This window comes from Harpia harpyja, chromosome 2 (assembly GCF_026419915.1).
Source record: "Harpia harpyja isolate bHarHar1 chromosome 2, bHarHar1 primary haplotype, whole genome shotgun sequence".
Classification (NCBI taxonomy): Eukaryota; Metazoa; Chordata; class Aves; order Accipitriformes; family Accipitridae; genus Harpia; species Harpia harpyja.
Genome location: NC_068941.1, coordinates 19,855,252 through 19,882,666, shown reverse-complemented (window position 1 = coordinate 19,882,666; position 27,415 = coordinate 19,855,252). Strand labels below are relative to the sequence as shown.

The window sequence follows — 27,415 nt, the reverse complement described above, 5'->3', positions numbered from 1 at the left end:
AGTGAGGACAGGGCAGCCACAGTAGCTCAGAGGTGACGTCCCAAAAGTACCCTGGGCTGCACAGAGACCATCCCGACCGTGCGACCAGTGTTCCCTTCACAATGGACGTCCTGCCAGGGCTCGAACCTCTTTGGCCATGGCCTTCCTGGGTCTTCCCGCTTTCCTGGAACTCAGCACAGCTCCTGGTCATGTCCAGGGCAGTCTAGTTCAAGGGGCAGGCCCAAACTCCTGACTTCTCTGGGTGGTTTGTTCTTATTTGCTGGGGCACGGAGCTAACTAAACCCTAAGCTGTTAGACAGAAACACTGGTCACCAGAAAGCCACGCTTCAACAAAAGCAAGATGGTGACCATTCCCTGTAGCTGCTGCAGGTGTTGCTGGGTGCATCAGCACAGCAGCAGGCAGGCACCAGCAGGGGAAAGGGGCCCTCTGGGAGTGGTGGGGAGCAGAAGCATCAGCCTGATGTCTTCTGCTTCTGCAAGGAAGATGCTTTGCAACTTGAGAGGCAAACATAATCCCAGAGGTCTGGGCTTTCCTGAGGTCAGCTGTCCAGCAGAAGCGTGGGCCCTGCAGGCAGAGCAGTGTACCGTCAGCAGGAATGAGGGCTACAGCCTGACTTACCCTCACTGGCACTTCCCGCGTAACTCTTGCGCCCACCTCCCATGCCCTCAGCTTGGCGTTAACACGACCCGTCTCTGAGGGAGAGCACATTCACTAAGTCCCGAGCCATTGGGAGGAAAATGTCACCAGAAGATAGCTCCAGGGCTGCGCAAGCTTTCTGCCGACTTCACCTCCTTGTGACTGCTGCATCCGGGGCAGCTGCTGCAGTACAATGAAGAGAGGGTGCATGTGTACGGTGGGCTAGGCCTGGGCCCAACTGGGCGCAGAGCATGGCAAAGGCTCTGACATTTCCAGGTGCACCCGGTTGGTAAAGAGCGAGCTGGTCTCTTTGGGAGAAATAGGAGGAGCGGTTTGAGCAGGGTTTCCCCTTGTGAACATCCCATGCTGCAGCCCCGCCTACACACACACAGCCTGCTTCGTGAGGGTGGTGCAACACAGGGCCCTTCCTGGGCAGATGCCCCTTTTCCACACGTAGCAACTGGAAGGACTTTTCTGTCCCTTAAGAGAGGAAAAAAGAAAGAAAAGGCAAAGAAGCCGGCCCTCTCACAGGAGAGAGGAAGCTGTAACTTCTGCAGTCGCAATCCTGCCCCATGAAGCTTTGTCCTGTCTCCGTGACTCCCCGCCCGGAGCAGAAGTATTTAGTCAGCCCTGCCTGTCCCAAGCCCTTGTAGCAGCGGTGTGATGCTGTTTCTCCGCAGTTTGCAGAAGGCGACAGAGCTCTGGGCGGGCACTGTCCTCAAGTAAGCCATGCCGTAGGAGGGAACCTGTGGTGTCAATGTGGCAGGTAGTGGGATGCTCCAGATGCAGACGAAAGGCAGCTCCATAGCTGGTGGAGAGGTACACGCACTGCTGGGGGCAGCTCCTGGGCAGTGCGGGCCGAGCTGCTCAGCCTTGCTTTGTTAAAGTAATGCCTTTAATTTACTTGCCACAGGACCCTGTGGGTGGTGGGAGGGGGTGGCAAGGCCCCTGGGCCTGTGGGGTTACGCCTCGCCAGTGTCATCCACACACAAAGGCCCTGACCTGGGGCCGCTGGGCCTAACCAGTGGGGCTGTGCCCTGAGGCTCACCTCAGCCCACCAGAGATCATCACTTGGTCTCCTGCTCCAGGCTCTCTCCTGGCGAACCGGAGGGCTGGCTCCTGGCCGTGCCGCAGCTTCCTTCATCTCGGGGAGCCCCACGGTCGGTGCTGAGGCTGTGCAGCTGGTATAGGCCTTCAGCCCTGCGCTGGGGCATCGGACGTGGCGAGGGGCATGGCACAGCAGGGGCTTGGCCTCTCACCCAGCCTTTCTTTCTACTTGCAGCCCAGCTACCCTCTCCCCAGCCCTGCTGGCGCATCAGTAGGGGGGGACCAGGGGAAAGAGCTTTCCTGGCGGGGGCAATGGGAGAGGTGGGTGCAGAGGTGCTTTCTAGGTCGGTGCTGGGAGCCCCCAGGCAGGAATCAGCATGCCCGAAGGTGCCTGATCCTCCCCTGCCCATCGGGAGACCCTGCTGCTCCTCAGGGGCGGCAGTGCCCAAGGAGAGGCCATTGGCTGCCTGCTGCCAGCCCTGGGAGGCCCTGGGACGCACAGAAAGGCACAGGGAGGTCCCCGGGTGCCACGAGAAAGGCACAGCAATCCCGCAGTGTGAAAAGGAAATGGTGTATTTCTATGTCGGCAAAGTCAGGTCCCCACAAATTCAGGGCTTTTCAGGAAAAAAGTAGCCCGCAGAGGATTAACAGACTGACCCAACCTCATGTAGCGCCGTTAAGCCTGCCTGGGCTCTGGAAGCGTCACTGCCACCGCCTGCATGGAGTCCCCTTGGAGCCCGCGCAGGGTGTGGGTGCCCAACAGCCAGCCGTTACGGGCTTCCTTCCCTCCTCCTGCACAGCCCGCTCTCGGGCCCCCTGTTGCATGCATTATGCCCACCCAGGTGTCTGGAGAGAAGTTTTCGGAGGTGTCCCCATCTCACCTCAGCCCCACCCTGCCTTTCTAGCCAGGAGGTGTCAAACAAAAGGCTCTGGAGCCCAAGCAGAGCTTTGGCAGAGTCAAGCCACCCAGCTGAAAAGCCGCCCCCTGTAGCTTCCCTCTCCCCAGGCACGGTTCCTGCCTGGGATTTCGTTGTCCCCGTGGCACAGGGTGGTGGCTGCACAGCTCTGGGTACCCCTGACAGCGCTGCCCTGGGCACCCCGCAGCTCCCTGGCTGTGCGAGCCCCCGGATGCTCCCCCCTGCAGCTCTGCTCCCCTGGGTGCCCGGCACTGCTCCTCCTCCTCCCCCTCCTCCCTCCTCTCCCCCCATGGAAAATCCCCTCCTCGGCAGAGATGTTGCAGCCACAGCAGGGCACACTGCCAGAGAACAGGAGGTGCAAGGGCCACCAACAGCAGGGCTACAGCCAAGCTGGTACAGCAAAGCCTTGGGAGAGGGCTGCCCTTGGAGCAGGACTGAAGCTCCAGCCCTGCTTCCTGCAGTGGCCTTTCCCTGCCCCACCAAAGCTCACCCACTGCCGAGTGCAGATTTCACAGCCACCAAGGAAAGACCCACATCGTCAGACCCAGTGGTTTGCAGATGGGGCTTTACTGAACAGACGGAAGCATTGGTGTTAACAGCCTGGCTGGCCGGCACTGGCGCTCGTCATGCTGGAGGAGGCTCTTGCTGGACATCTCTCTCGGGAGCCTCTGTGCCCGAGAGGCTCTCCTGGCACTCGCCGACGTGGACCAGATCTGCTCCGCAGGGCTGAGGAGTTGAATACAGAGCTCTGTAGTCTTGTATGCACAGGGAGGTGCAGAGCACCACTGCAAGTCTAGTCAGGACACATGTGGTGGGATCTGCTTCTGTCTGGAGAGAGCAGGCCCATGGTCCGTGCTATGCAATCCCAGCCTGCTGCTCTCCACGCCACGAGGGCTGTTGGGAAAAGACCCTCTTTGCCCGGGGGCTGTGGGAACTCAAAGGAAGGAAGGGCACTGCCGGGCAGGGGCAAACACCGGGCATGTTTGGAGATCCTTACCTGAGGCAGTTCTCCTCACCACCACAGCAGTGGGCTTGTCCCTCTACCTTCTCGAGGAGGCGGGTCGCTGCTCCTCGCAAAGCCCGCGGGGTCGTGGGGAAAGGCTGCTACCACAGCAAGGGCTAAAGTCTCCCATCTCGACCAAGACCCTCCCACCTCTCCCCTCTCCCAGTCGCCCTCGCCGCCATGGTCCCATTCAACCCCACAGCCCCCTCAGTGCTGGCTGTGCTTGGGGCTGCAGAGAGGCACCTGGCATCAGGGACTGACCCATGCCATTCCCACGGTATGACAAAGGAGAGGATGCTGTCCATGTCCAGGCCCGTGGCTCTGGGATTTGCTTCCCCCACCCACAGCTGGGTCACCAGCCCCCAGCTGGCCCAGGTCTGGCCTGAAGCTGGCCCACACTCACCTTTTCAGAGGTGAGGACTCCAAAAGGCAGAGACTCAGCTTGTCCTCTGGGCTCTCCTCATCCCCCGCGGATGGCCCTTTTCTGCCCTCTCCCCACCACTCTGGAGTGCCACGAACGCAGGAGCCCTGCACAGAGAGAGAGGGGTGAGCACAGGAGGTGTCACTGGGCAGCAGGGAACTGGTACAGTCCCACACAGGACAGTCAGCCCCCACGCTCCTAGGGCTTAGGGACCTTCCCACCTTGGCTCCCCGCAGGACAGGAATACTCTTTTCCTCATTGTTTTTCACCGCCTGCAGCACCTGGGCCTCCCATGGCTCTCGCTTGTCTTTCCAAGCCTTCGGGGGTGCCACTTTTGCCCTTGCCTTCTGCTGGCACTTCTTGCGCAAGGAGTCCCAGAGCTTGCGTCCTTCCTCCTCCGTGCACACGCGGGGCTGCGCCTGCAGGACCACGGCAATGCAGCAGCGGGCAGTGTTAGTCTCCCCGGCGGAAGGCTGAGGGGATTTTAGCTCTCTCCCTCCCTCCTGCCCCTTCTTCTCAGCCTCTCTGTCAGCCCTGGTTTGCTCACAGTCCTCACAGGACCGACTGCAGAGCCTTTCTGCAATGACCCCCTGAGCCAAGTGACCACGGGGCTGAAAGCAACCCAGCTGCTTGCTATCCCAGACAAGCCTGGCAGTGCTGTCGCCATTGCAAACACCACCAGATCAATTCTTCGGGTGTTGCTGGAGATGACAGAAGTGAAGGCTGTCTTCCAAATGGACAGAACAACCTGTTGCCTCTCGAGAAAACCTCGGGAGAAGTGCTTCAGCCTTCAGCTAAGCACACGATATGGGGTCTTGCAAGACATGACATCCGTATCACTGCGCTTTTCTACAGGTGGACACGACACAGTCCCTCCAGGAGCCCACGCCACGTACCGGTCCTGCCCTCCTCTTCCCTGCCCTAGCAGGGGGTGCAGGTTGGGGTCCAGCTTCCCGCAGCTGTGGGCTGCTGCATGCCTCTTGCCCCAACCGACGCCACTGCAGCACTGCCAGCTCGCTGCAGACACACAGTGGGAGGAGGCGGCGTGAGCACAAGGAGACCGCTCTCCAGCCGGGGCTCCCAACCTGGGTGCCCGCCGCAGCCGCAGAAGGTGGCTCCGCCGAGAGGCCAGTGCCAGGAAAAGCGCCTGTCTCCCCCGGTGCTGCGGGGAGCGGGAGGAAGGGCAGCGCGGGAGAGGAGACACTGCCCGTGTCTGGAGAGATTTACCACTTGAGCTTGTCCTGCAGATCCGTCTGGTCATCCCTCTGCCCCCTGCGCTTGCGGGTGACCTGCCCCAGGATGCACGTCACCACCTGCCGCAGGGCCTGGCGTGTCCGTGGGGAAAGGCTCCTGCAACAGCAAGGACAAAGTCTCTCTGACCCTTCAGCTGCGACTCTCCTGCCTCTTCCTGCGCCCAGCCCCACGCCTACGTGGCCCCATTCGGCCTCACAACCCCTTCAAGGCAGCAGGAGTTTCAAGCACCTGCTTTGGCCCCTGCCATCGGGCTCTAACCCAGCTCATTCCCATGGCTGGAGAAATCCCCGGGCGCTCTGTGAGGCCCCATGGCTCAGGGGTTGGCTTCCTTGACCCACCACCAGTGGCTCACCACCACCCCAGTGCTCCAGGCCTCGGCTGGCGCTGGCGCACTCTTACCGCTTAGGGGGGACAGTGTCGTCCTCGCAGACTGTGGGTGGCTCGCCTCCGGCCTCTTCCCACTCCTCCATCATCGTCTCCAGGAGGTCGGGGCTGGAGTCCCTCGTCTCCAGGAGGTCGGGGCTGGAGTCCCCCGTCTCCGTGCTAGTTGAGGGGCTGACTGGTGCTTGCTCAGCGGTACTGGATTCCTGCACAGGAAGAGACTCATACAACAGCCCCGCACCCGCAGGGTGCTGCTTCCCAGCATGCACACCCCCAGGCCACTTCTGGCAGGGACCCCAGCGGGATGGGGAAAACCAGGAGAAGGACCTCAGCATACCCTTGGGGTGATGCCTGAGTGTCACCAGGGTTTCACTACAACTCCCTGTCGCCCCTCTTGCTCAGGAAAGGCAGCAGTCACCCGCCCAGCTCTGCTGCAGCAATGCTGCTGGGACGGCTGGGGTGCTAGAGGTACCTTGCAATCTCAGCCCCCCAGAAGAGAAAGTGCTCTTTTTCTGCAGGAATTCAAAGTACCTGGCTCCTCTGTGTCTCCTTTTCTCTCTTAGCTTTCGCTTTCACCGTCTCCTTTTCGCTCTTAGCCTTCTTTTTGGTCACTGGCCGGGTTTGCAGTTTACTTTTTTCCTCCTCCGCCAGCTCTGTTTTCTCCTTTTCCTCTTTATCCAAGTATTTCTGGATGTGTTCTGGAAGCTTCTCCTTCCTCTTCAAGTGTTTATTCTGGAGGGGGACGAAAATGCAACAGCAGGCAGCATTAGTCTGCCCTGCAGAGGGCTGGGCTGTTTTCATTCCTACCCTCCCTTCTGCCCCTTCTCTTCTGCCTTTCTGCCCACACTGGTTTGCTCCCAGGTTCCTGCAGGCTCCACCAAAGAGCCCGTCTGTAATGACCAGGAAGATAAGCGACCACCAGGCTAAAAACCACCTGGCAGCTGGCTGTCCCAGACAAGCCTTCCAGTCACGTTGCCGGCAGAAACATTCACAAGTAAGGTCTTTGGGTGTGTTTCATGAGGCTAATGGAAGTGAAGAATATATTCTCAAATGGCAGAGTCACCCGCCTCTCTTCAAGTAAACACCAAAGCAACTAGTCAGTGGTCCTGTGCACACACAGTGAAGAACCTTGTGAGAATCGGCATGCGTGGAGCGGCGCTTCTCTACGGTCCAGTACGACACGCTCGCTGCAGCAGCCCGTGTCAGGTACCTTTTCTCTCCTCTCAATAGCTCTGGCAATGAAGTCTACTGTTCGGGGTTCGACCAGAGGAATTAGTTTCTGTTTCTCTTTCTCCTCCTTTTCCTTCAAGGAGCTCCCCTGGATGGCCGGTAGCTGCCTGCAAAGACACAACAGGGTGTGTTGGCAGGAGCGCAGGAGGAGCTGGTTCTGCATCTTGCGCTTCCAAGTGGTGCGCCTGCTTCTGCAGCAGAATGCGCTCTACTTGCCTCCTTGTGATCAAGTCCACAGAGACAGAGAAGACCCCAAGCTGTCAGACTCAGATGTGCCCAACAGCCCCACTAAAACTCAGGATGCCCAGGTCTAGGCCCTCTCTTGCTGGAGCAACGAGAGGAACAGGGTCCTGCGCCCGGAGATACCGCTACATCCTTCGGGTCAGTGCACCGAAGTCTGCTCAGTGGTCCGAAATAAAAGAGTGCGCACGGGCTGTACGAGGAGGTTGGGCCCTGGGGACGCGGTGTCAAAAGGAGGAGGACACGACCCCATGAGAAAAGCAATCCTGCCACTGAGCTCTCCTTGGCCCTTCTCTTTTGCAGGCCATAAGACATAGAAGAGGCTTCCGGTTAATCGGAGGAACCCTCTGCAGTACCTAAGTGCAGAACACTGTTCTCAGCAAACAGAAAGGTCGGGGTCATTTCAATCTGAAGGGAAAGCCAAACAGACCTTCCGCTCCTGGAAGGAGCACTTGCAGTTAGTTACTCAACGGATACGCACACCAGGAGCAAAGACAGAAATGGTGCTGCTGGCAGAGTCTCCCAAGAAGCTAAAAGACGCTTGCCGTGCACCAAGGAACCATTAGTTAGTGGGACATGGGATAACTGCACTTTGAGTTTGTCTAGCCCCTGTGTCCAGGAGAAACATCCCGCTCCCACACAGACGAGAGAGCACGGGGTCACCCTCACCATTTCTGCAAGCGTCTCACCTGGCGCGAGGCTCCCTCCCCTCAGCTTTCTGACCCTGCTCTGACTTTACAGTCGCTGCAGGTAACCGCTTTGGAGAAAGCCTTGCTCGACGAAGGAGGCGCTGCTCGGCAAGGTCCTCTAGAAACAGGAAATGAGACGCGTCTTCAGAACAGCATCTTGGTGTTGTTCTGGGAACTGGGTGCCTATTATGTCCCAGTTCCAAGAAGAGTGATGTGCAGGTCTGCTCAGGCCTGTGGTAACACTGATGAAGGTGGTCCTTTTCACCCCTTTGGATGAAAGCCATGTCTCCTGGGAGGTCTTAGGCCTTTTCTGACACTGGGTTTTTTGCCCAGCTCCTCATGCCTGCAGTGCACCATTATTCCCCGGGGAAAACTGTTTCGACAGCTTTCTCTCATCCGTGTGCTGTAATGGGGGGCTCCCTGGGAGATGCTGGTGGTCTCCAAGAGCCATGCTGGGGAAGGGAATCATTTAGCACAAGAGGAGCCAGCTCTTGGATTTCTGCATTGGTCCCATGCACACAGATTTGCTGCTGGGGCAGGTTCACACCAAAGGCATTGCTTCTGAGAATATGATGGAAAGAAGCAGGGTTAGAGGCTGGCACTGTTTGCAGCACAGGCTGGGGAGTGGAGGCCGCTGGGAAGGTGTCCTTCAGCAGTCCCAGTGGCCATTTGTGGTGCAGGGCTGTCCTGAGACCTTGTTCCACAATGGGTCACTGGAGCTTCACCATAATGGCTACAGAGAGTCACAGGAGGTGCCTCTGCCTCTTCCAGGCATGCTGGGGGAACCTGAGCTCTAATCCCCTCCAGGAGCGGAGGAAGGAAAACCTCCAGCCCCCTGCCAGCAACCCGCTGGTCCCTTACCTTTCTTTCCACTGCCATCACCTTTTCCCCAGCCCTTCTCTGGGGTGGCCTTCACATGTCCTGTCAGGTCTGCTTTCACTGTTGGCATTTTAGGCACGGTCTCAAGCTTGTACCTGGAAAGAGGAAGTAGGCACCAGGCTGAAAAAAGGACACCGCTTTGTTTCCCAAGGCAGCCCGTCCCGGAGGACCACAGCAGGAACTCCCGTTGCTGCTTCTGGGGAAAATGATTCCGCTCTTTACTCATAGTGCACATGGAGGGCAGACTAATCTCTAGTGCTCTGATTATGCAATACCATTTTGAATCCTGATCTAGTCCTCCAAGTTTCTTGTAGAGCCTTGCAGATTAATGCCTTTGCAGCTATAAGGAGTCACCTCCCTCCCCTCAGTCGTCGATGGCACTGCACAGCAATGTTGGCACGAGACAGAGCTCTGCAGAACCCCACCAGCTGCAAGGTCCTGTTTGGACAAGAACCCACCCCTCTACCACTTGGCCCCAAGCAGAAGGCAGTCTCACACACAGGAAAGAAAAAGAGCGGGAGAAACCTGATGGAAAATGTTGCCTAAATGCCTCTCTAGGTCCACAGTAGGACAGGCACATGAAGCATTGTCACTGTCCCATGTTCCTCCAAATGAAGTCAAACTGAACAAGAGCAAGCAGGGAGTTCCCTGCCGACAGGCCTCTCAAACACTCAGTCCTCAGTGCCATCACGAGTGTAGTTCCCGGCGCCTGGCAAGGCAGCCCTCCCAAGCATGAGCTGAGAAGCTGCTCGCTTGCTCAGCCAAGGGCTGCAGGAGCAAACATACCCCGGTAGGACGACAACACGCCCAGAAGAGGTCTGGGAAGCAGCAGTGTCATGGCGTGAGATGACCGAGTCCCTCATCTCTGGCATCTGCAACAAGGATGGAGACAGATGATGGGACATGGGGACACTGGGAAGGGCTGGCTGCTCAGGCCACCTTAGACCAACGCAAGCAAAAAGCCAGAGCAGCCAAAGGGCTCTGGCCTCAGCCCGCCTTGCTCTGCCTGTGCCTCTGCTCCCTACCCCGAGAGTGAGGCCAGGAGCGCTGCCCACCATCAACGCTGGCCTTTTGTCACAAAGTGAGGCCCCTCTGGCGGTACCTCTTGCAAAGCCGGACCATCGCACGCAAGGGAAGCGCTCTACAGAGCGCCTGCGGTACTGTAGACCGCAAGGAGCCCAAGTGGCTGAACAAAAGGCATGGCAGGCCAGGAGAAAGCAGCCCCCCAGCCCCCAGAATGCATTTCAGAAGAACCAGGAGTGGCACTGGGAAAATAAAAATCCTACCTCGAGAACAGCTTGCAACATCTGGTCAGTCCCATTCAGCCTTTTCAGAAAGTCTGTGTAAAATCTCATTTTTACGTCTCTTCCCTGGATGATCAGCATGCCCACGTCCCTCCAAACGAGGGCAACGTTATCCCTGTTCTCGAGGCAGACACGGAAAAGACGCATGGTCCTTTCCACGCAGAGCTGCACCGTGCCCTCAGAGACAGCGTTGTCTGAGGCTATCTGAGCGTATGGCAGTTGCTCAAAATGTTGATGACCTGAAAAACAAGAGAAGAGAAACACGTGAACTTGCAGAGCTGCTAAGCAGGCTACAATCAAAAGTCTGCAGCTGCCAGGCTCTCATGCAATACGTTGCTACTGAGTTGTCTAGCTGGTACAGCGCCTCTGAGGAGAAGCTCCGGTCATCCCTTCCTGCTAGAGGTGGAAAGTGAGGTGTGGAGCCAACAGCTGTGGTTTCTCTGATACAGAAAGGGAAGGAAAGAGGCTTAGGCGCTTGGCAGGAAGAAGAGCCATGACTGCAGGACAAGGTGGGGAGAAAGGCGCCAGGTCCCACGGCAAGCTGGAGGGTGCCAGGCCACTGGAGCTGTGCCCACACTCTGTGCTCTCTTTGTTGTTAGACACAAATGCACCCCAAACACAGTCCCAAGCTCTTGGTGCCCCCCAGGGTCCCGCGACAGCTGCTGCAATGGCAGCAGCGACTAGGAAGCGCAGGCATTGCGGTCACTGGGTTTTGGAACGAACCGTCTTTCCTCCCCCGGGTTTCCCCCTTGCAAAGAGGCTGTGAGAGCCGGGAAGAGCCTGGCATTTGCCTGTATTAGGTCCAGCGCAGCAGAAAGAGGGAGCGAGAGTTGAAATACCATGTAACAAGAAGACACAGCACCAATAAAACTGGAAGGAAACGTGTTGTTGAGGCAGGTCAGAGAGAGTGTGCTGTTATGCTGTATTGTCCTCTGGTGATTATTCAAAACGAGTAGGTAGGCAGGGTCCTTTTCACAGCAGGCTGGTTTTGTCCAGCTGAAGCTGTTCTCAGGATTGCGGTGGGAGTTTGGTACTCCGCTCAGTCACCTCTGGACAACAGAGCACACCTCCCCACTCTGCTCAAAAAGGCAAGCGCCGCTTTCAGTCTGTCTGCTTACCAGGAACGTCTATGCAACCATATCGGAGGCCATGGTCCCGCGCGATAGCGTTCGCAAGATGAAACACGGGTCTCTCCACAACCACCGGATCCTTCTCCTTGCTGACTACTCGCTCTCTGACAACCACAAAAGTCCCAAGTCCAGGAATGCGGACAGCCTGAAACAGAGGAGGTGGTGGATCAGAAGTCTTGGAGGGACAGATGGATGACTTGTCAGAGAATGGTGACGGCGCTGAGTGCCCTGCCCATGCCTGAGGTACAAAGGAGCAAGGTGGGCTCTTTGGAAACCTTGGGAGAAGACAAAGAGGGCCCACGCTTTTCCCTCTCACTCCCCTTCATTCACAAAGAGCCAGGTAGTTCAGGAAAAGCTGACAAACATCCTTTGGCTCAAAAAGATAAAACATGGGGGGGGGGGGGGGAGTGGTGTGTGTGTGGTTCCCACACTTGGAATAAACCCTGAAGTGTCCCAGGCTCCCAAGTTTTGTCATGCAACTCTGACCATGGGGACTCCAGACGCGCCAACCCTTTTTATGACACCAGGCCTGGACCTTATTGTACATCCGAATGGACAGAGGAGGTGGTCCGTTGCACATCTGTGCGTTGCAGGGTCGTGCTGGGGCATTGTTCCGTCTTTCAAAGGAGGGGCAAACCAGTTGCACTCCATGGCAAAGGTCTGTCAGGACTTCATCAACCTTCGTCAGGATGTGAGGGGAGGAGAAGGAGGTAAGTCCCACCTGGTGGAGAGCCAGCCGTTGGCTGAGGTAGCATGACGTGCTGGCCCAAATCTTGACGAACTCTGGAAAAACAAGGGAAAGACATGTCATGCTCTGAGGCAGCAACCACAAAACCATTCAGCCCACTCCTGTCCAAGGACCAATGTATTTCTAACACAAGTGTTTCAGATGGTCTCTCTAGAGCCCGGCAAGAACCAAAGGACCCCTCAGCTGGCCTCCAGGAGGGCTCCTTTCCTTTCAGGTGCAGTTCTCCAGGGTGTGACTCGCTCCCATGGGAAACCGGCAGTGGATTGCCACGCCAGCGAGGGCACGGTGCTGGGTTCCGCGGAAGTCTCAGAGGGTCAGGGCAGGCCCCGGTGTCTCCCCAGCCAGTTTCCCTGCGTTGCATCTCCAAACACACCGACTCTGCACAGCCCACGAGCACCTTCAGCTCCTCCACTCGGACATGAGCTCAGGGTGGGCAATGCTCACCACCAGGCAAGGAGCAGCCCTTTGGGGCCAGGGACTTCTGCCTGGGGTGCCCCAGGAAAGCAGGGACCACGTCAGGAAGAGAACCAGGAGCCCTGGCTGTCGAATCAGCCCCTCGTCCCTCAGGGATGGTCAAGCAGGTCCCTCCTTGCAGTCACCAGTCCTGAGCAGCCACCCCCACAGCCCTCAGGGTTTCCATGCCTGTTTTCAGAGATGTCCTTGACCTGGCAGCACTCATGAAATTGGCTGTGAGGGCCTTACCAGTACTCTTGAGCTTCTCAGTTGTTGGAGACAAGTGAGGCCGCAAGAAGAGGTCTTTTGCCATCTTAGTTCCACCCTTGCTCCAGGTCAAGAACTGCAGCAGGTGGCTGGCCGATGGCTTTCTTGCTTCCTGCAAAAAGCCTACTCCTCCTCTCTGCTCTCCTCCGCCGCCGCCCTTCACCACCCCCAGTGCTGTTGTGCTGCCTCTCTCCGCCTTCTCCTCCTCACTGCAGAGCAGCTCTTCTAGAGCAGAGCGGTGGCAAGAACAGCCCCCAGCGCCTGGCGTCCCCTCGGCCTTGCCGGGGGGTGTGGGGTGGATGCTGGTCCCGATGGGGAAAGAGGGGCTGTCACCACTGTGATGTGGGGCTGTCCCACTGTGACCCCAGACTGTGTCACAGAGGGGCTGCACACACCCAACCCCCCTCCCCACCTGCCCAGGCCCTGCCGGGGGGCTCTGCAGTGGGAAGGGTCTTCAGGGGGCTGCCCCCACCTCACGGTCTCCAGACCAGGAGGGGCTTCCCCACGCGGGGGCTCAACCAGGCTCTAAGTGCTTATGGGCTTCCTTCTACCCTTCCCTGCTTCTTCCTGCCTCTCTTAGCCAACATGTCTGCAGCGGGGTGAGACAAGGGGAGTCAAGAGAATCTCAGTAGACATAATAAGGGGGGATGAAGGATGATGTTTAGCGCTTACATTGTTGAAATTAGCTGAGGCAGAGACAGTCTTTGATAAGCAAGAGCTAGTCCCAAGGACCAGCCAATGAGGTAGAGACAGCTCCTGATAAGAAGCAGGAGCAGGCCCCAAGAGCCAGCTAAGACCGGTCTTGCGGCTTGGGTGAATACCAAGAAATCACTGAGCCTGCGCAAGAAAAAAGGTTACTAGCGGTGACGAAGAGGAGTCGTCTATCTTCATCTCTGCGACCACCAGACGACCACCATAAAGAGGCACTGCGCAAGCGCAGTTGAGAGGAGACTATGGAAATGACCTCTCGGAGTTAATTTTAATATGAAGCAGGGATAGGTCATGCATATGTATAGGCGTATTGTGAATATGTAACACTTGACTGTATAAACTTGAGACAAACTGCCGAGTCGGGCACGCACGACTTTGGTGGGACTACCCCCCGTGCTGCCCAGCGCTGAATGAACATACCTACTTTACAGTCTCACTGATTGTGGAGCCTGTTTTCCGCACATCAGGGGAGCCGCGGGGTCCCCTGACTGGCGGAGCTTTGGCAGGCGGTGGCTGCTCACACCTGTTTCGGAGCTGGCTGGAACCGTCCCCACGCGGGTCCCGCTGCAGCTCCCACTGCTCACCCCTTGCCATCCACGCCCAGCACAGAGCACCCTTGCCACCGCAAACCACGTGTTTTAAGGACCCTTGGGACATGCATCCATCATAGACGCTGCCTTCAGCATCCTCACAGTGGAAATGAACTGCACCCCTCTGCCCTCAGAGCAGACCACAGGGGTTACTCCTAACAGTGGGGCACGTATATTGGCTGAAATCCTCCCCTGCAAACCCGGCTGCAGGGCTCAGTGTCATCACAGACCTAAGGCTCATCAGCTCCCTTGACGCTTTTTCCAGTGTTGGCCCTACTGTTGCACTGCCAGCGTCATCCGTGATGCTGATCTCACCTCCGTTTCCCAGCATATTTGCCTCCAAATACAACAAGCCTAGGTCACTCCTTGACCGGCTGGGCATCCCACCACCTCATGAGGCATTACCAGAAGGGTGTTACCTGCGTGTTACAGCACCCAGGAATGGCCAAGAGCTGTGATGAACCTAGGTGCTAAGGGAGAACCTGTCTGTGCCCAATTTACTTAAAAAGGAATGATAAGACTTTTTTTTTAGATCCATTCCAAATCTCCTGGTGAGACTGCACCATTGCCAAGGATATAGTCAACAATATACTGCACAGAACGGCATGTTTACGCGTGAGGCAAGCGCAGACAACCAGCGTCCTTGGGCCTGTGAATGGGCTGCAAAGGGAAGGTGATGGCCAGCAACAGCTTTCATTCCTGGCACCTTCCATGCCGGCAAAGTAGCTGGACTTTTTCAATTTTGGAAATAGGCTGTGCAGAGAGAGAGAGAGTGACGAGATGTTTAGGTCGCTAGGCAAGCACAGAGCCCCAGTGTCCTCGGGCCTGTGAACGGGCTGGAAAAGGAAGGTGATGGCCAGCAACAACTTTCAGTCCTGGCACCTTCCCTGTGGGAGAACTAGCTGGACGCTTTTAATTTTGGAAGTAGGCTGTGCAGAGAATGAGAGTAACGAAATATTTAAGTGATGAGGAGAGACCTGATCCCCAGTGCTATTGGGCCTGTGGATGGGCTGCAAAGGGAAGGTTGTCTCCACAAACAGCTTTCAGTCCCGGCACCTTCCTTGTGGGAGAACTAGCTGGCCTTTTTTAATTTGGAAACAGGCTCTACAATGAATAACAGAGAATGAATAACAGAGAATGACTACATTTTTAGGTGCGACGCAAACAAGGAGCCAGGGTGTTGTTGGGCCAAAGAGCACGGGGGACCTGCGCTTGCCTCAGCACCTAAACGTCTCGTTACTCTTATTCTCTGCACAGCCTATTTCCAAAATTGAAAATGTCCAGCTCGTTCTCTGTCACGCTTTAATCCCAGCCAGCGACTAAGCACCACGCGGCCGCTCACTCACTCCCCCCCTGCCAGTGGGATGGGGGAGAGAATCGGAAAAAAAGTGTAATTCGTGGGTTGAGATACGAACATTTTAATAGAACAGAAAGGAAGAATCTAATAATGAAAATAATAACAATAATCAAATTACAATAATAATACTGATAGGATTGGAACATACAAAGCAAGTGATGCACAATGCCATTGCTCACCACCCGTCGACCAGCGCCCAGAGAGTTCCTGAGCAGCGATCCCTCCCAGCCCAACTCCCCCCAGTTTATATACTAGGCATGACGTCACATGGTATGGAATACCCCTTTGGCCAGTTTGGGTCAGGTGTTCTGGCTGCGTCCCTCCCAATTTCTTGTGCCCCTCCAGCCTTCTTGCTGGCTGGGCATGAGCAGCTGAAAAATCCTTGACTTAGTATGAACACTGCTTAACAACAACTGAAAGCATCAGTGTGTTACCAACATCCTTCTCATACTGAACCCAAAACATAACACTATACCAGCTACTAGACAGAAAATTAACTCTGTCCCAGCCAAAACCAGGACAGATATTCAGTCTTCAGTTTCAAGGTCCAAGGCAAAAGCCTTGATGTCAGTTGAGAACAGATAAAAGTCGTTACGCCTCTCGGTCTGCCTCAGCAGAAGGAAGCCTCTTCTCTTGGGCGCTGGCCATCTCAGCCTCTTCCTCCACATCTGATAGGGAGTTTGGATGGATTGCTACATCGGAACATCTTCCAGTTACTTCCAGCTCCTCTCTTTAAAAGAAAACGATTGAAAACTTGATAAACTTCTATCCTGGTTTTCCAGCTTGTGGGAACACATTTTTCTGAAGCCACCAGTGGTGCTGTATATTCCGTTGCGAGGCACAGCGGGGGCTTCTGCTGCGATAGCCTCCGGGTGCCTGATGGGAACTCAGGAGTGGCACTGGAGAAAAAGCTGCCGGGTTAAAGGTGCTGCTGTCCTTCAAAGTGACATCTCTCTCTGAGCAGGTGACAGGAGGGGCTGGACTCCAGCACAGACTGATGTCGGAAGGACAACAGTCGACTCCAACAATCAGTTATGGAAACCATAGGAATAGGAATGGAAAGTCCCTACATTGAATCCATTGAAGCAAGGATGTGAAACAACGAGGTTCTGTCAGTGCTATTTCCTTCCTGCTGATTTATACCATAGGTGCCCAGTTCTGGAGTAGTGTCAAGAAAAGCATGTCCTTAGCTAACCTAGCTTGATTTTTAATGTTAAAAATGACACCCACTTGTGCATAACGAGTATGTAATTGTAAGAGACCACCTTAATATACCGAGTTAGGTAATCACGTAGACATGTGTAGAAGCACTTCTGTTATATAAATTGTTTGTAACCAATCATGTATTTTTTTACCACTTTTTCCTTGATCCTGACATGTTTCAAGTGTGTGCTGGCTGTGTTAGATGCCTGGCACCCTCTTCTGCGCAGAAAAGAAATCAAAACCAAGTATCTCGACTCAGTGCGTTACTGGCCGTCTGCACACCGGGTAAAAGAACCCCTTTGGGACAACGAGACGAGGTTTGCCACGCTGCTGCCGCTGGGACAAGCGGGATGCCAGGGTGTCCCTGCCACCCTGGGGCTCACAGCTGTCATCTCTTCCTCTGCCTGCCACAGCTGTAGCTGCTGCGTGCCACCAACTCGCCCCGTGGCCCCGGGCGCTCCTGCCCCAGACATGCTGGGTGGCAGGGGAGCGAGGAGGCGTCGGGCCAGCCCATGTGTCACGTCGGCTGCAGCCTCCTGGGCCACCCGCGGGGCCAGGTGGCCCTCCAGCTCGTGGGACTGTACTCCACAGCATGCTGGGAGCTGTACTCCCTCCCCTGGGGCATGCTGGGGGGGTGTAGTCCTTCACCCCCAAAGGCATGCGGGCAGCCGTAGTCCCCATCCCAGCAGCTGGGCGGGTGTGCTGGTTTTGGCTGGGATAGAGTTCGTTTTCTTCATAGTAAATGGTATGGGGCTATGTTTTGGATTTGTGCTGAAAACAGCGTGGATAACACAGGGATGTTCCAGTTATCGCTGAGCAGTGCTTACACAGCGTCAAGGCCTTTTCTGCTTCTCACGCCGCCCCGCCAGCGAGGAGGCTGTGGGTGTCCAAGAAGTTGGGAGGAAACACAGCCGGCACAGCTGACCCCAACTGACCAAAGGGATATTCCCTACCACATGGCGTCGTGCTCAGCAATAAAAGCTGGGGGAGGAAGGAGGAAGGCGGGAAGTTTGGAGTTACTAGTGCTTGTCTTCCCAAGTAACCGTTACGTGTGATGGAGGCCTGCTTTCCTGGAGGTGGCTGAACACCAGCCTGCCGATGGGAAATAGTGAATGGATTCCTTATTTTGCTTTGCTTGCGCGCACGGCTTTTGCTTTACCTATTAAACTGTCTTTCCCTCAACCCATGAGTTTTCTCCCTTTAACATTCCGATTCTCTCCCCCATCCCCCCTGAGCCCCGAGGACGGATGGGGAGGCCCGAGGGCCCTGGCGGCAGCGGCACCGGGGGGCGGGATGCGACAGCAACAGCTGCTGTGGCCCCGCGAGAGAGGCCGGTGACCCATGGGGTGGCTGGAACGGGGGCCGCCCTTCTTGTGGCCCATCCTGGCTGTGTGGTGGAGGGGACCGCAGTCTCTGCAGCACAGCTCTGACTCCTCTCAGGGTAGGATGAGGCCAGAAATGGAGACTGAGCTGTGGAACCCTGAGCAGGACGGCTGCAGGGGCATGCAGCCGGGCTGTGGCCCCAGGCCGGCCCACACCTATCCTTCAGCACCGTGGCCCTGTATCCCAGGGCGCTAGGTGCAGAGCAGGGCTCTGCTGCCTGCAGTGGGAGAGCCCTGGTTAGGGCAGAGCCCTGTACCAGGCAGGCTGGCAGCAGGGAGGGGACCTCCAGCCCAGCCCTGGAGAGCTGAGAGGTTTCCCAGGGACTCGCGGGGACAGCCTGGGCTTGGCCCCATAGAGCGGAGCTGCTGGCCAGGGGGAGTGAGGAGCTCTCTACTGCTGGGCATTTGATGTCCCCCCACCTCCAAGCCCTTGGGGAGGTGGCTGTGGGGAGCCTGGCGCACCCTGGCCCCACTGCCTGGCTGATGGCACCAGGCATGGCCTGGGCCTGTCCTGTGGGACGCAGTGCTCTGCTGAGCCCTGGCAGCTGCTGGGATAACAGCGGGATTTGGGGTCTGGCTGGTGCTGCTGCACTGGCGAGAGGGCCGTGCCAGGGGCAGGGGACAGGTGCTGCTGCTGTGGTGGAAGAAGGCCAGAGCAGGCCAGCTGCCCAAAGGGCTGGGAGGCTGGCCCCAGCGGCCCAGAGGAGGAGGGGCAGGGTGCCCCTGGGGGCACAGCTCTTCCCGCTCCACAGGGAAACTTCTCCCCTGGCTCACGGGCAAGGATGTGCAAGACCGGAGCATGCCAGAGGTGGCCACGTCTGAACACCAGGATGAAACCTCCAGGTTTTGCAGTCCAGCGGGGCAGCTGGGCCTCTGTTGCAAGGACACCCTGGGTCAGTGTGTACTGTGCTGCCACGGGCTGCTGGAAAGCCTGGGCGTGAGGCAGCTCTCAGGGCAATCCTGGTTCCTTTGGGGTCTGCCTCGTCCCTTTTGCCCTCTGCCTCCCCAGAGAAAAGACTTCCACAGGAGGTGAACAAACATGACTTCTTTTGGGGGCAAGCCTAACAGAGGGAGGACATTCTAAAACAATATTGGGGCCAGGGTGCGCCGAGGGGTGAGCTGTCCTGCACACAGCGGTAGAGGCCCGAATAACGCCAGCTGCTCAGAATGCTCAGGGTGGTTCCTGCGTGAAGGACACCATGGCCTTGGGCTTGTGGTTCCAGCTTTAATCAAAAAGAGCCATTTTCTTGAAGAGAGCTTCATTTCTGCCCGGCTTTGCAGGGCCAGCAGCACAGCGCCCACAGGGTCCATCCCGAAGTTGGCTGCTCCCTCGGAGATCTCAGGGTCAGCATGGTCTGAGCTGCCAGGGATGAGACTGAGAGTTCGGCATCTTTCTCCAAAAGCTGGAGGGCTGCAGCAGAAGGAAAGAGAACAGAGCTGAAACCCACCTATCTGCAGAGACACCCAGGCATCCCCTCCAGACCATGCCAGCCCCACCCATCCCTCTCCCTGGCCAGATGGAGCAGGTGGGACAAATGCATCAGCTGGAAGCTGCTGCTCAGGAATGCCCCAAATGCCCCTGAGGCGTTCCTCTGCCCTTGAAGCGTTTCCCTGGAGCAGGGCGAGGCATAGCAACACACTGCCCAGGCTCTGTCCCCTGCCCCGCCAGTCCTGGCGCACACAGCACTGCCCCTACTCACCGTTGCAGATCTCAGACAGCTTCTCCTCGCTTTTGTCCCTCAGGTGCTGTGCGGCAAGCCCTAGGTACAGAGCTCTGTCAGACCTCCTGCTCCCCAGCATGCTCCCAGCAGCACGGCTCGTGGCTCTGCTGGTTTGGCTGCACACCCTCCTCGCCCTCAGCAGGGTGACCCCAGGGAAGGACAGTACCTGAGGGGGGGGGGGGGTGGTGGGGACCGAGCAAGGCTGCCACTAAGCCCACCTGCGCGGGCAGGGGTGGGAGAGGGACGCGCAGAGACCCTGGCTGCCCAGGCCCTGCATGGGGCCGTCGGGGCTCTGGCAGCCACAGGGCTGCCCCTTGCTGCCAGTGCAGTGGCTGGGACTGGGACCAGGCTGCCAAAACAGGGACCCCAGGGGCTGCTGTGGCTCACCAATGAACCTCACGGCTGCTTCTCGCAAGGTGACCTGAGCATCCTTCAAGTATGGCAGGCTCTGACTCAGATATTCTTCAACTCTGCTCCTGTCCTGCACCAGCTGGAGAGAGCACGAGGGCATGGGGCTGACACAGACCCTCCCCAGTGGGCCGAACCGGTCCCTCCTCCCAGCATCCCCTGTCCCCCTTCCACCTCAGGCCATTCCCATCTCCCAGCCAGGAGCCCTGTGGGGTGGAGGTTCAGAGTCAGCTGCAGGCAGGGGGGGGGTCTGGAGGTCCTGAGACCCCTCTGTCCGTCCCACTGCCAGGGCCCAGATGGGCTTAGGGTCTCCTTCAACATCCTGAGGGCGGGGAGGGGAGAGGGGCCTGGAGAAGAGCCCCTGGGGGCTCTGTGCCTGAGGGCAGGGAAGGAGGATGCAGCTCCAGGCTGCGGGCTCTGGGCTGGAGCAGGGCAGGCGAGGCACAGCTGCACAGGGGGCACCCCTTGTCCAGCCCAGGCCCTGGGGCTTGGGGGTTGTCCTCACCAAGCACTCCCCGATTCTGCCTGTCTGCTGTGTCTGGGTCAGGTGCTTGAGCTGTTTCCACTTTAGCAGCGTTGCAGCGACGAGGAGGGCTTCCTGAGAGGCCTGCAGAGGAAGACGGGGATTGAGGGGATTGTGGACAGGGAATGGGGCTCAAAGCCCTGGCCTCCAACGCTTGCAGGGGCAGCTGGGAAGCTTCTAGGGACTCTTGTGGTCAGGCCTTGGTGGCCATGGGCTGCTGCTGAGCCCTGCTGGACCAGGTAGGGCAGGTGTGGGAAATGTCCGTGCCAGCTTCTCCACCCCTCCTCGCGCTGGGTATGCTGGGACCCTTCCTCTGGGGTGCACTGGAGGCCACCTGAATGGGGGGAGCAGGGGTGGGAGGGGACCCCCACCTTCCCGTCCTCCTCTGCAGCAGGAGGCACAGAGGGAGGACGGGAAGGCAGTGGTGGGACCGGTGCAGGGAAGGAGGGGAGCTCTGCCCTGCCCTCAGTGACTCAGGCAGTTGGACCCTGAGGTGACACAGACTCCAAGCGTCCAACTGCCAGCAGCCCTTGCGCCTCCCTGATGCCCAGGCCACCCCCGTGGTGTCAGCACGCCCTTCCCCGCATCACTGGTCAGGTTTGAAACCTGTACCTTGGCCACGCTCTCGGTCTGGTCACACATGTGGAAGAACAGTGGGAGCAGGCTTCTCCGCACGTTCTTCCTCATCTGCTGCTTGTCGTTCCCCACCACTGTCTGCATCACATCTTTGAAGAGGCAGATGGAGAGCTCTCGCAGCTGGCTGGACTGCTGGTAGGGAGGAGGACAGGAAGACTTCAGCAACAGCCGCTCCCTGAGCAAGGGCGTTAGCGTGGCTGATGTGAGCGGAGATGCTTTGGAGTCAGGTTCTGCACACAGGAGCTGTGGGCCAGATCTGCAGCCGTGGCTGAATGGCCCCAGGCCCACGAAAGGCCATGCAAGAGGTTTCCATCAGGCAGTGCCTGTGCCAGCCCCCCCCCCCCCCCGGCATTCACCACCAGCCACACCAGCCGCACCAGTGCAGAGCTCCCCAGGGATGGCCTGAGGAGGAGACCGGGCTGGCCCTCGGCAATGCCTCCGGGGCACACATCGCCACCTAAGCCTCAGCCCCTCGCCACGGCACTTGGGGAGATCGTCTGGTCCTGCCTGGCAGTGCAGCCAGGGGAGGCCTCGCAGATCTGAGAGCAGCTCTTGGCTTGCAGGTGCTTTGCACAGGGGCTAGGCTGGGCCTCAGCACAGGGGGCTTAGGTCGCCTGGAGGCATCAAGTTGTCAGGGAGAAGCCGTGCTGGGCTGCAGAGCCCAGAAGCCATCTCCACGAGAGCCCAGGGGCGTGAGGAGGGGAACGGCCCTGTGCAAGTGCTGCCGCAGGGCCAGGCTGACGGGCAGTTGTCCTTGCAGAGGGCCCATCAGTGGGGCTCAGGCTCCCACAAGCAGCCTTACATCATCAAAGAGTGGCGGGAGCTTGTCCACCAGCTGCAGAGCGGTGGGGCTGGCCTCCTTCCTCTTCATATGACCTATCACATTTCTGAAGACAAGCAGGGCCTTCATCTTGTTGTCACTGTTGGCATTCTGCTGGGTCTCCATGATGTCTGGCAGCAGGACCAACATTTTTCTTGCCTGCATGAAGCACAGAATTTCCTTTTTGTCAAGCGGTGAAAGACCACCCTGGCAAAAATGCTCTGCCCACTGAGCACCAGCCTCCCGTCCAGATTCCTGGCAGGTGGCACAGGAATCCCTTCAGCCGCCTCTTGGCAGGTGGTGGCCATGGGCGCACCGTTGGGGACATGAGGATAGCAGGGGATAGGGAAGTTAGGGCAGGAGAGCAAAGGCTCCGTGTCCCCTGCTCAGCCACCCCCTTTTCCGACGGGCCCAAACGGGCAGGTGGGTTGGTAACCCTCCGGGCCTGGAAAGCTCCCCAGACAGCCACCAGGCCCCTCCATGCAGCGCTCTGTTGGCCCCCACGGCAGGGTGCGGGGAAGGGCAGAGATCTCTAAGCTGGCAATGAGTGGGCTGTGACCCCTTCATGACAGAGACCCACTGCCCCAGGCCCCAGCGTCAGCCCGTAACATCAGCTGTACCCGAGGCTCTGGCTCATCCTCCCCCTCTCAGCAGGATGCTTCTTCTGCGGACGGTAATCCCTCGACTGAGGCAGTTTGGCACTGGCTGCCTTGGTGCAGAGCAGAAACTCCTGCCCAGCACCACGGGGATGCGCCAGGAGCGAGAGCTCCTGCACGTGGGTGAGGGAGCTGTTCACCTTGCGCTGCAGTGGCAAGGTCTGAGCCTGAAGGACCCCGAGGCCCGCGAAGGGGACAGCAAGGGCATTTGGAGCTGTCACCCCACCTCCTGACTCCCAGCCCAGGCCAAGGCACCGCGTTACCCACTGCCGCAGCCCCAGCCTGCCAACGTGGCTTCACTTGACTATGCCCTGCTCACCGTCTCAGGTCTTTGCGACAGCGTGACGAGGCCTCTGAGCACCAGTGAGAGCAGCGCCAGGCTTGGACGCCTCAGGTACCTATGGACTTTGTACAGGCCAGCAAACTCCTCTGATTTAATGTCGCTGGAGGCCAGCAGCTGAAACAAAGATGGCAGTGAGAGACTGGCAGAGCCTGCAGGGCTCCCAACACCGTGCAGCTCCTGGTTCCCACTGGCAGCTCAGGGCCAGGGCACCAGAGCCAGACAGCCTGTCCTGGGGGCAGCTCTGCCCGTGGACGGCCGCTTGGCACCCCAGTGCCCTACACCCCACCGCACACCACACGGTTCTCTGTGCCAGCTCCTCCTGTCTGCTGAGCGTCGGCAGCCGCTTGCTCTCATGCCTCTGAGGAGCGATTGAGCAGCAAGAGCTGGCACAAAGGAGGCACGACACGCGAGTGGTGACGAGTGTCTCCTGGCCCCAGCCTTGCAGCCCGCTCAGCCTGTGCAGAGGCCATGTCTCTGCCCCCGACCGAGCCCTTGCCCTGCCCCAGGTTTCCAGCCTGCAGAGCAGTGCAGAGGGATGGATGCGGGCAGGGGGGGAAGCAGAGTGCTGCCTGGGCAGGCAGGGGCTGCCTGGGCTTCGTGCTTGTGCACCGGGGGCCCAAGCAGCGTGGAGTGGCCCTGCACGGCTGGCGCAGGGGAACCTGGTGCTGGGCAGGTCCCTGCTGGCCCGAAGGGGCTGTGTCCGTATGTCCTGGAGGAGGTGACCGTGTCGGGGCAGATGGGAGGGGAGAGGGCCGTGCCTGTTTTCCTGGAGAGGCAGGCACAGCCCAGAGAGCGAGCAAGGACCGGTCTGATCACTCACAGCCAAGTGATGGATGCAGGCGTCCTCTGTGTTGGAGCTGAACACCCTGCGCAGCTGCTGGTCCTGGAGCTTGCCGAGTAGCTCCCTCAAGACCTTCTCCAACGTGTGGGGCTGGGAAAGCATCACATCCCACATGGCCAGAGCAGCACTGCAGGCCCAGAGCACTCTGTCAGCAGGGCTGCCTCGGCCACCACACTGTGCCCGGGCCAGCGCGGCAGGTCCCGGGCTTGTCCTGCAGCCCTGGCCATTCTCAACCCCCTCGCCTGAGTGCCTGGGTCCCTGCCTGGGCAAGCAGGAGGGGGCTGAGATAGTGTTCCCCATGGGGCAGGGAGCAACCTTGTGGCGGGGCTCTGGGCTGGCTTGGCCAGGTTTGGCTACTGCAGGCCTGGCCGATCCAGCAGGGCTGGAAAGCGTGGTGGGGTGGAGGGCCCTTCTCCTCAGGGGTGTCCTGCGGTTTTCAGTGGCTCTAGCAGCCGGAAAGGCTCCAGGCCACTCTCCCCACATGGACAAGCCCACAGGAGCTGTTGGGGTCAGTACCTATCACAAGATGGAGAGAGCTTCAACAGGCTCGTGACCACTTCCATGGGGCACTGGTCAGTCATCAGCAGAAGAAGGAGGTCCAGGCTGTGCCGGGCTGACGCTGTGTGGATGTGCTCCATGTTTTCATAGACGCACCTCACGATGTTTGGCACCTGGATGGCACACGGGTGAGGATGGTGCTGCCACTGGAGTGCAGCCATTTCCTCAGCTGCCTCTGAAGCTGCTGCCCTACCCATCCTACTCTCCTGGCTTAAAACGGCTTCAGGGTGCCTGAGGCACCTGCATTAGGGAGGGAGGGATGGAAGGAGGAACAACGCCTGAAAGGGCTCAAGGGCAGGGCAGCCACAGGCCGCTTACCGCCGTCAGCCAGGAGGCAGGTTCTCTCACAGCCACATCCAGGATGCTGCTCGCCTCCTCCTTGTCATAGATGCTTGAGTCTCCCATGGCCTCAATGGCCACAAGGACGATGTCTGTCCTCTCAGAAGGCTGGAGGTATTTTCCAAATGCCTATGGGAGGGAGGAAGGCAGGGAAGACACGTCACACCGAGTGTCCTGGTGGTGCTGCTTAGCTGAGCGGCGAGAGCAGCTCTGGCAAGAGATGGCCTGGCGGTGCTGACAGCAGTGCCCACAGGACAGCTGGAAGCAGGGGCTGCAGTCAGTGTGCGGTGGAGGATGAGAAGAGAGGGCGCTCAGGGTGAGAGAGGAGGGCTGGGGTCGTGGGCACAGTGTGCTGGCCCTACAGAGAATCAGGGCTTGCTGGTGGACAGGAGGGCTGGAGCTGCTGCTGGGACACTGGAGTGCAGCCCTTTTTAGTCCCTGCTCAGCGACAGCAGCAACCCTCTCACCAGTGACAGTGAGGCCATGCCAACCCTGCTGATTCCGGATCCCTTTGCTCACACAAGTCTCCTGCTGATGCCACGGACAAGAGGCCCAGCAAGCGAGGAGCTCATTACCATTGTAACGTTGCTGGTGCTGGGCGCAGAAAGCCAGGAGGTGATCGCAGCTTCCCGTTCCCTTTGACTCTGTGGATGCTCTGCATCATCCTCTGGCAGTGTCGTGCCTAAACAGGAGGGGATCACAGAAGAGTCGGTAGGACACAGCGTCTTTGCCAACAAGCTTACCACATGGTGAAAAGAGCTTTGAACTAGGAATGGCTGAGGAGGGAGGTTATGACCCACAGTCAGGGGAGGAGGTGGTGGACAAGGGTGTAAAGCACAGGGTGACAGGCAAAGGGAACAAGAGGGACCTGAAGGATGATGGAGAAGGATGAGAGACATCTGCCTCAAGCGTATGTGTGCAAATGCTCACAGCCTTGGAAACTCAAAGGAACTAGAGCTCTGCATGCAGTCGCACAACTAAAACATTGTTGGAATAACTGAGATGCAGGGGACGGCTTGCGTGGCTGGAGCGCTGCAGTGCACAGATGCAAGCTCTTCAGGAGAGATGGGGAAGAGGAGGCTGGGGGAGGGCTCGTATTTGAAGGAGCAGCTCAGATGTAGGGGACAATCAAGAGTCTGAGAGAGAGTACGTGGGTCAGAAGCAGAGGAGAGGCAGTGCTGGTGACATGGTGGTGGTAGCGTGTTGCAGACCCCCCCCACACTTGGAGAGAGGATGTGGACGAAGTCTTCCTGAAAGCACATGGGGAAGTCTCTGTGTCACATGCCCTGCTTCTCATGGGGAACTTTAACATCCCTGAGACCTGCCTGCAAGATGGCAGGACGCAAGCAGTCAGGGAGATTTCTGGAGGGCGTCAGGGACACCTTCTTGCTGCAGGCGCTGGAGGGACCAGCTGGGGTGATGCACAGCTGGATCTGCTGTTCTCCAATAGGGAGGAACTATTTTCAGGACGTGGTAATCAATGATAGCTTTGGCTGTGGGGACCATGAAACAGCCGGGTTCTGAGAGGTCCTGAGAAGAGTGGGGAAGGAGAGCAGCAAAGAGCAGGTCCTGGACTTCTGGCGAGCATTCAGCTTCTGCAGCAAAACGATAGCTGGGATGCTACAGGAAGCAGCTGTGAGGGGCAAAGGAGGTCAGGGAAGCAGACTTTCATGGACAGCCTCCAGAAAGCACAAGAATGGTCTGTTGCAATACCCAGGGAAACAAGCAGGCATATGAGGAGATGTGTGTGGAGGGATGCGGTCCACCACAGCTTCTCTTACATTTTTGCTGCAGGATGAATCTGAAGAGGTGATGAAGAGCATCCAAAGCAACCCAGCTGATCTCCCAGCTCTTGCAAGTGTGGCAGAGGATGAGATGCCCCAGCAGCTGTCCCAGGATGGGCATATGGATCTCTGTGTGGCAGGCAGGGCTGGCATCATCTCCTACAAAGGTGCTCCAGACCTGGGCAGGAGAGGGAGGACAGGTAGAAGGGCTGACGGGCAGCAGCTGCGACCAAAGCCCTGAACCCAAGACTCTGCCCAGGGGAAGGATCCCCGGTGAGCTGGAGCTTTGGAGGGCCCTCCCAAAGCAGCTAGCTGGGCAGCAGGGCAGGGAGAGCTGCCAGGCCTGGGCTCCCACCATGTCCCTTGGGCAGTCCCCGTCCTGCACAGGACTGGGGGCCGAGACGGCTCCTGGCGGAGAGGAAACTGGGGAGAGAAGACCATGGGAAGAAGAAAAAAGAAAGAAACCAAGACCCTCGCTCCAGGGCAGAGCCTTGCTGAACGCCTCAGCCGGTGCCCAGGCTTGCCGCGCAGGCATCTCTGAGCTGCAGGCTGCTCCCGTGTGCAGGGAAGGGGAGAGAGCCTGGCTGGAGGGTGCCTGGCTCCTTACCTCCACGGAGGAACAGCTGGCCAGCAAATCACTCAGCCTCCCAATCCTCCCCACGGCCCTCTCGCACACAGCTGCACTCTGGCAGTTGGTGAAGGTCAGCAGCATCTGGGAGGAGAGAAACTGCCGATGTGCCCTGCGAGCTGGCACCTGCACCAGCAGAAGCAGCACTGCTGAAGTCCTGGCTGGACACGTGCAGTCCCTGTGGCCAGGCAGGTAGGCAGATACCACACCCAGGGCAGCGTCTGCTCCTTTCCGTGCCCTCCCCCAGAACACAGCCCTGTGTCCCCTCTCCATGAAGGCTGGGCTTTTGGGCAGGAGCCTGCCCAGGGGGTCTGC

At 58.3% G+C, this 27,415-nt stretch overlaps 2 protein-coding genes across 2 annotated transcripts; both read right to left on the bottom strand.

The window, feature by feature from the left end:
• Window positions 1-3,146: 3,146 nt before the first annotated feature.
• LOC128154838 (uncharacterized) lies at window positions 3,147-5,995 on the bottom strand. The gene is made up of 6 exons (XM_052815998.1): window positions 5,679-5,995; window positions 5,253-5,375; window positions 4,922-5,042; window positions 4,247-4,444; window positions 4,008-4,132; window positions 3,147-3,327 (listed from the first exon to the last, which is right to left on the bottom strand). The coding sequence occupies exons 1-6, from the start codon at window positions 5,993-5,995 to the stop codon at window positions 3,168-3,170; spliced, it is 1,044 nt and encodes a 347-aa protein (XP_052671958.1). The 3' UTR covers window positions 3,147-3,167.
• Window positions 5,996-6,181: 186 nt separating this feature from the next.
• Window positions 6,182-12,646, bottom strand: LOC128154827 (coiled-coil domain-containing protein 81-like). Its single transcript, XM_052815965.1, has 9 exons — window positions 12,583-12,646; window positions 11,668-11,915; window positions 11,121-11,370; window positions 9,985-10,241; window positions 9,485-9,570; window positions 8,681-8,793; window positions 7,820-7,937; window positions 6,871-6,997; window positions 6,182-6,392 (listed from the first exon to the last, which is right to left on the bottom strand). The coding sequence occupies exons 1-9, from the start codon at window positions 12,644-12,646 to the stop codon at window positions 6,183-6,185; spliced, it is 1,473 nt and encodes a 490-aa protein (XP_052671925.1). The 3' UTR covers window position 6,182.
• Window positions 12,647-27,415: the final 14,769 nt, after the last annotated feature.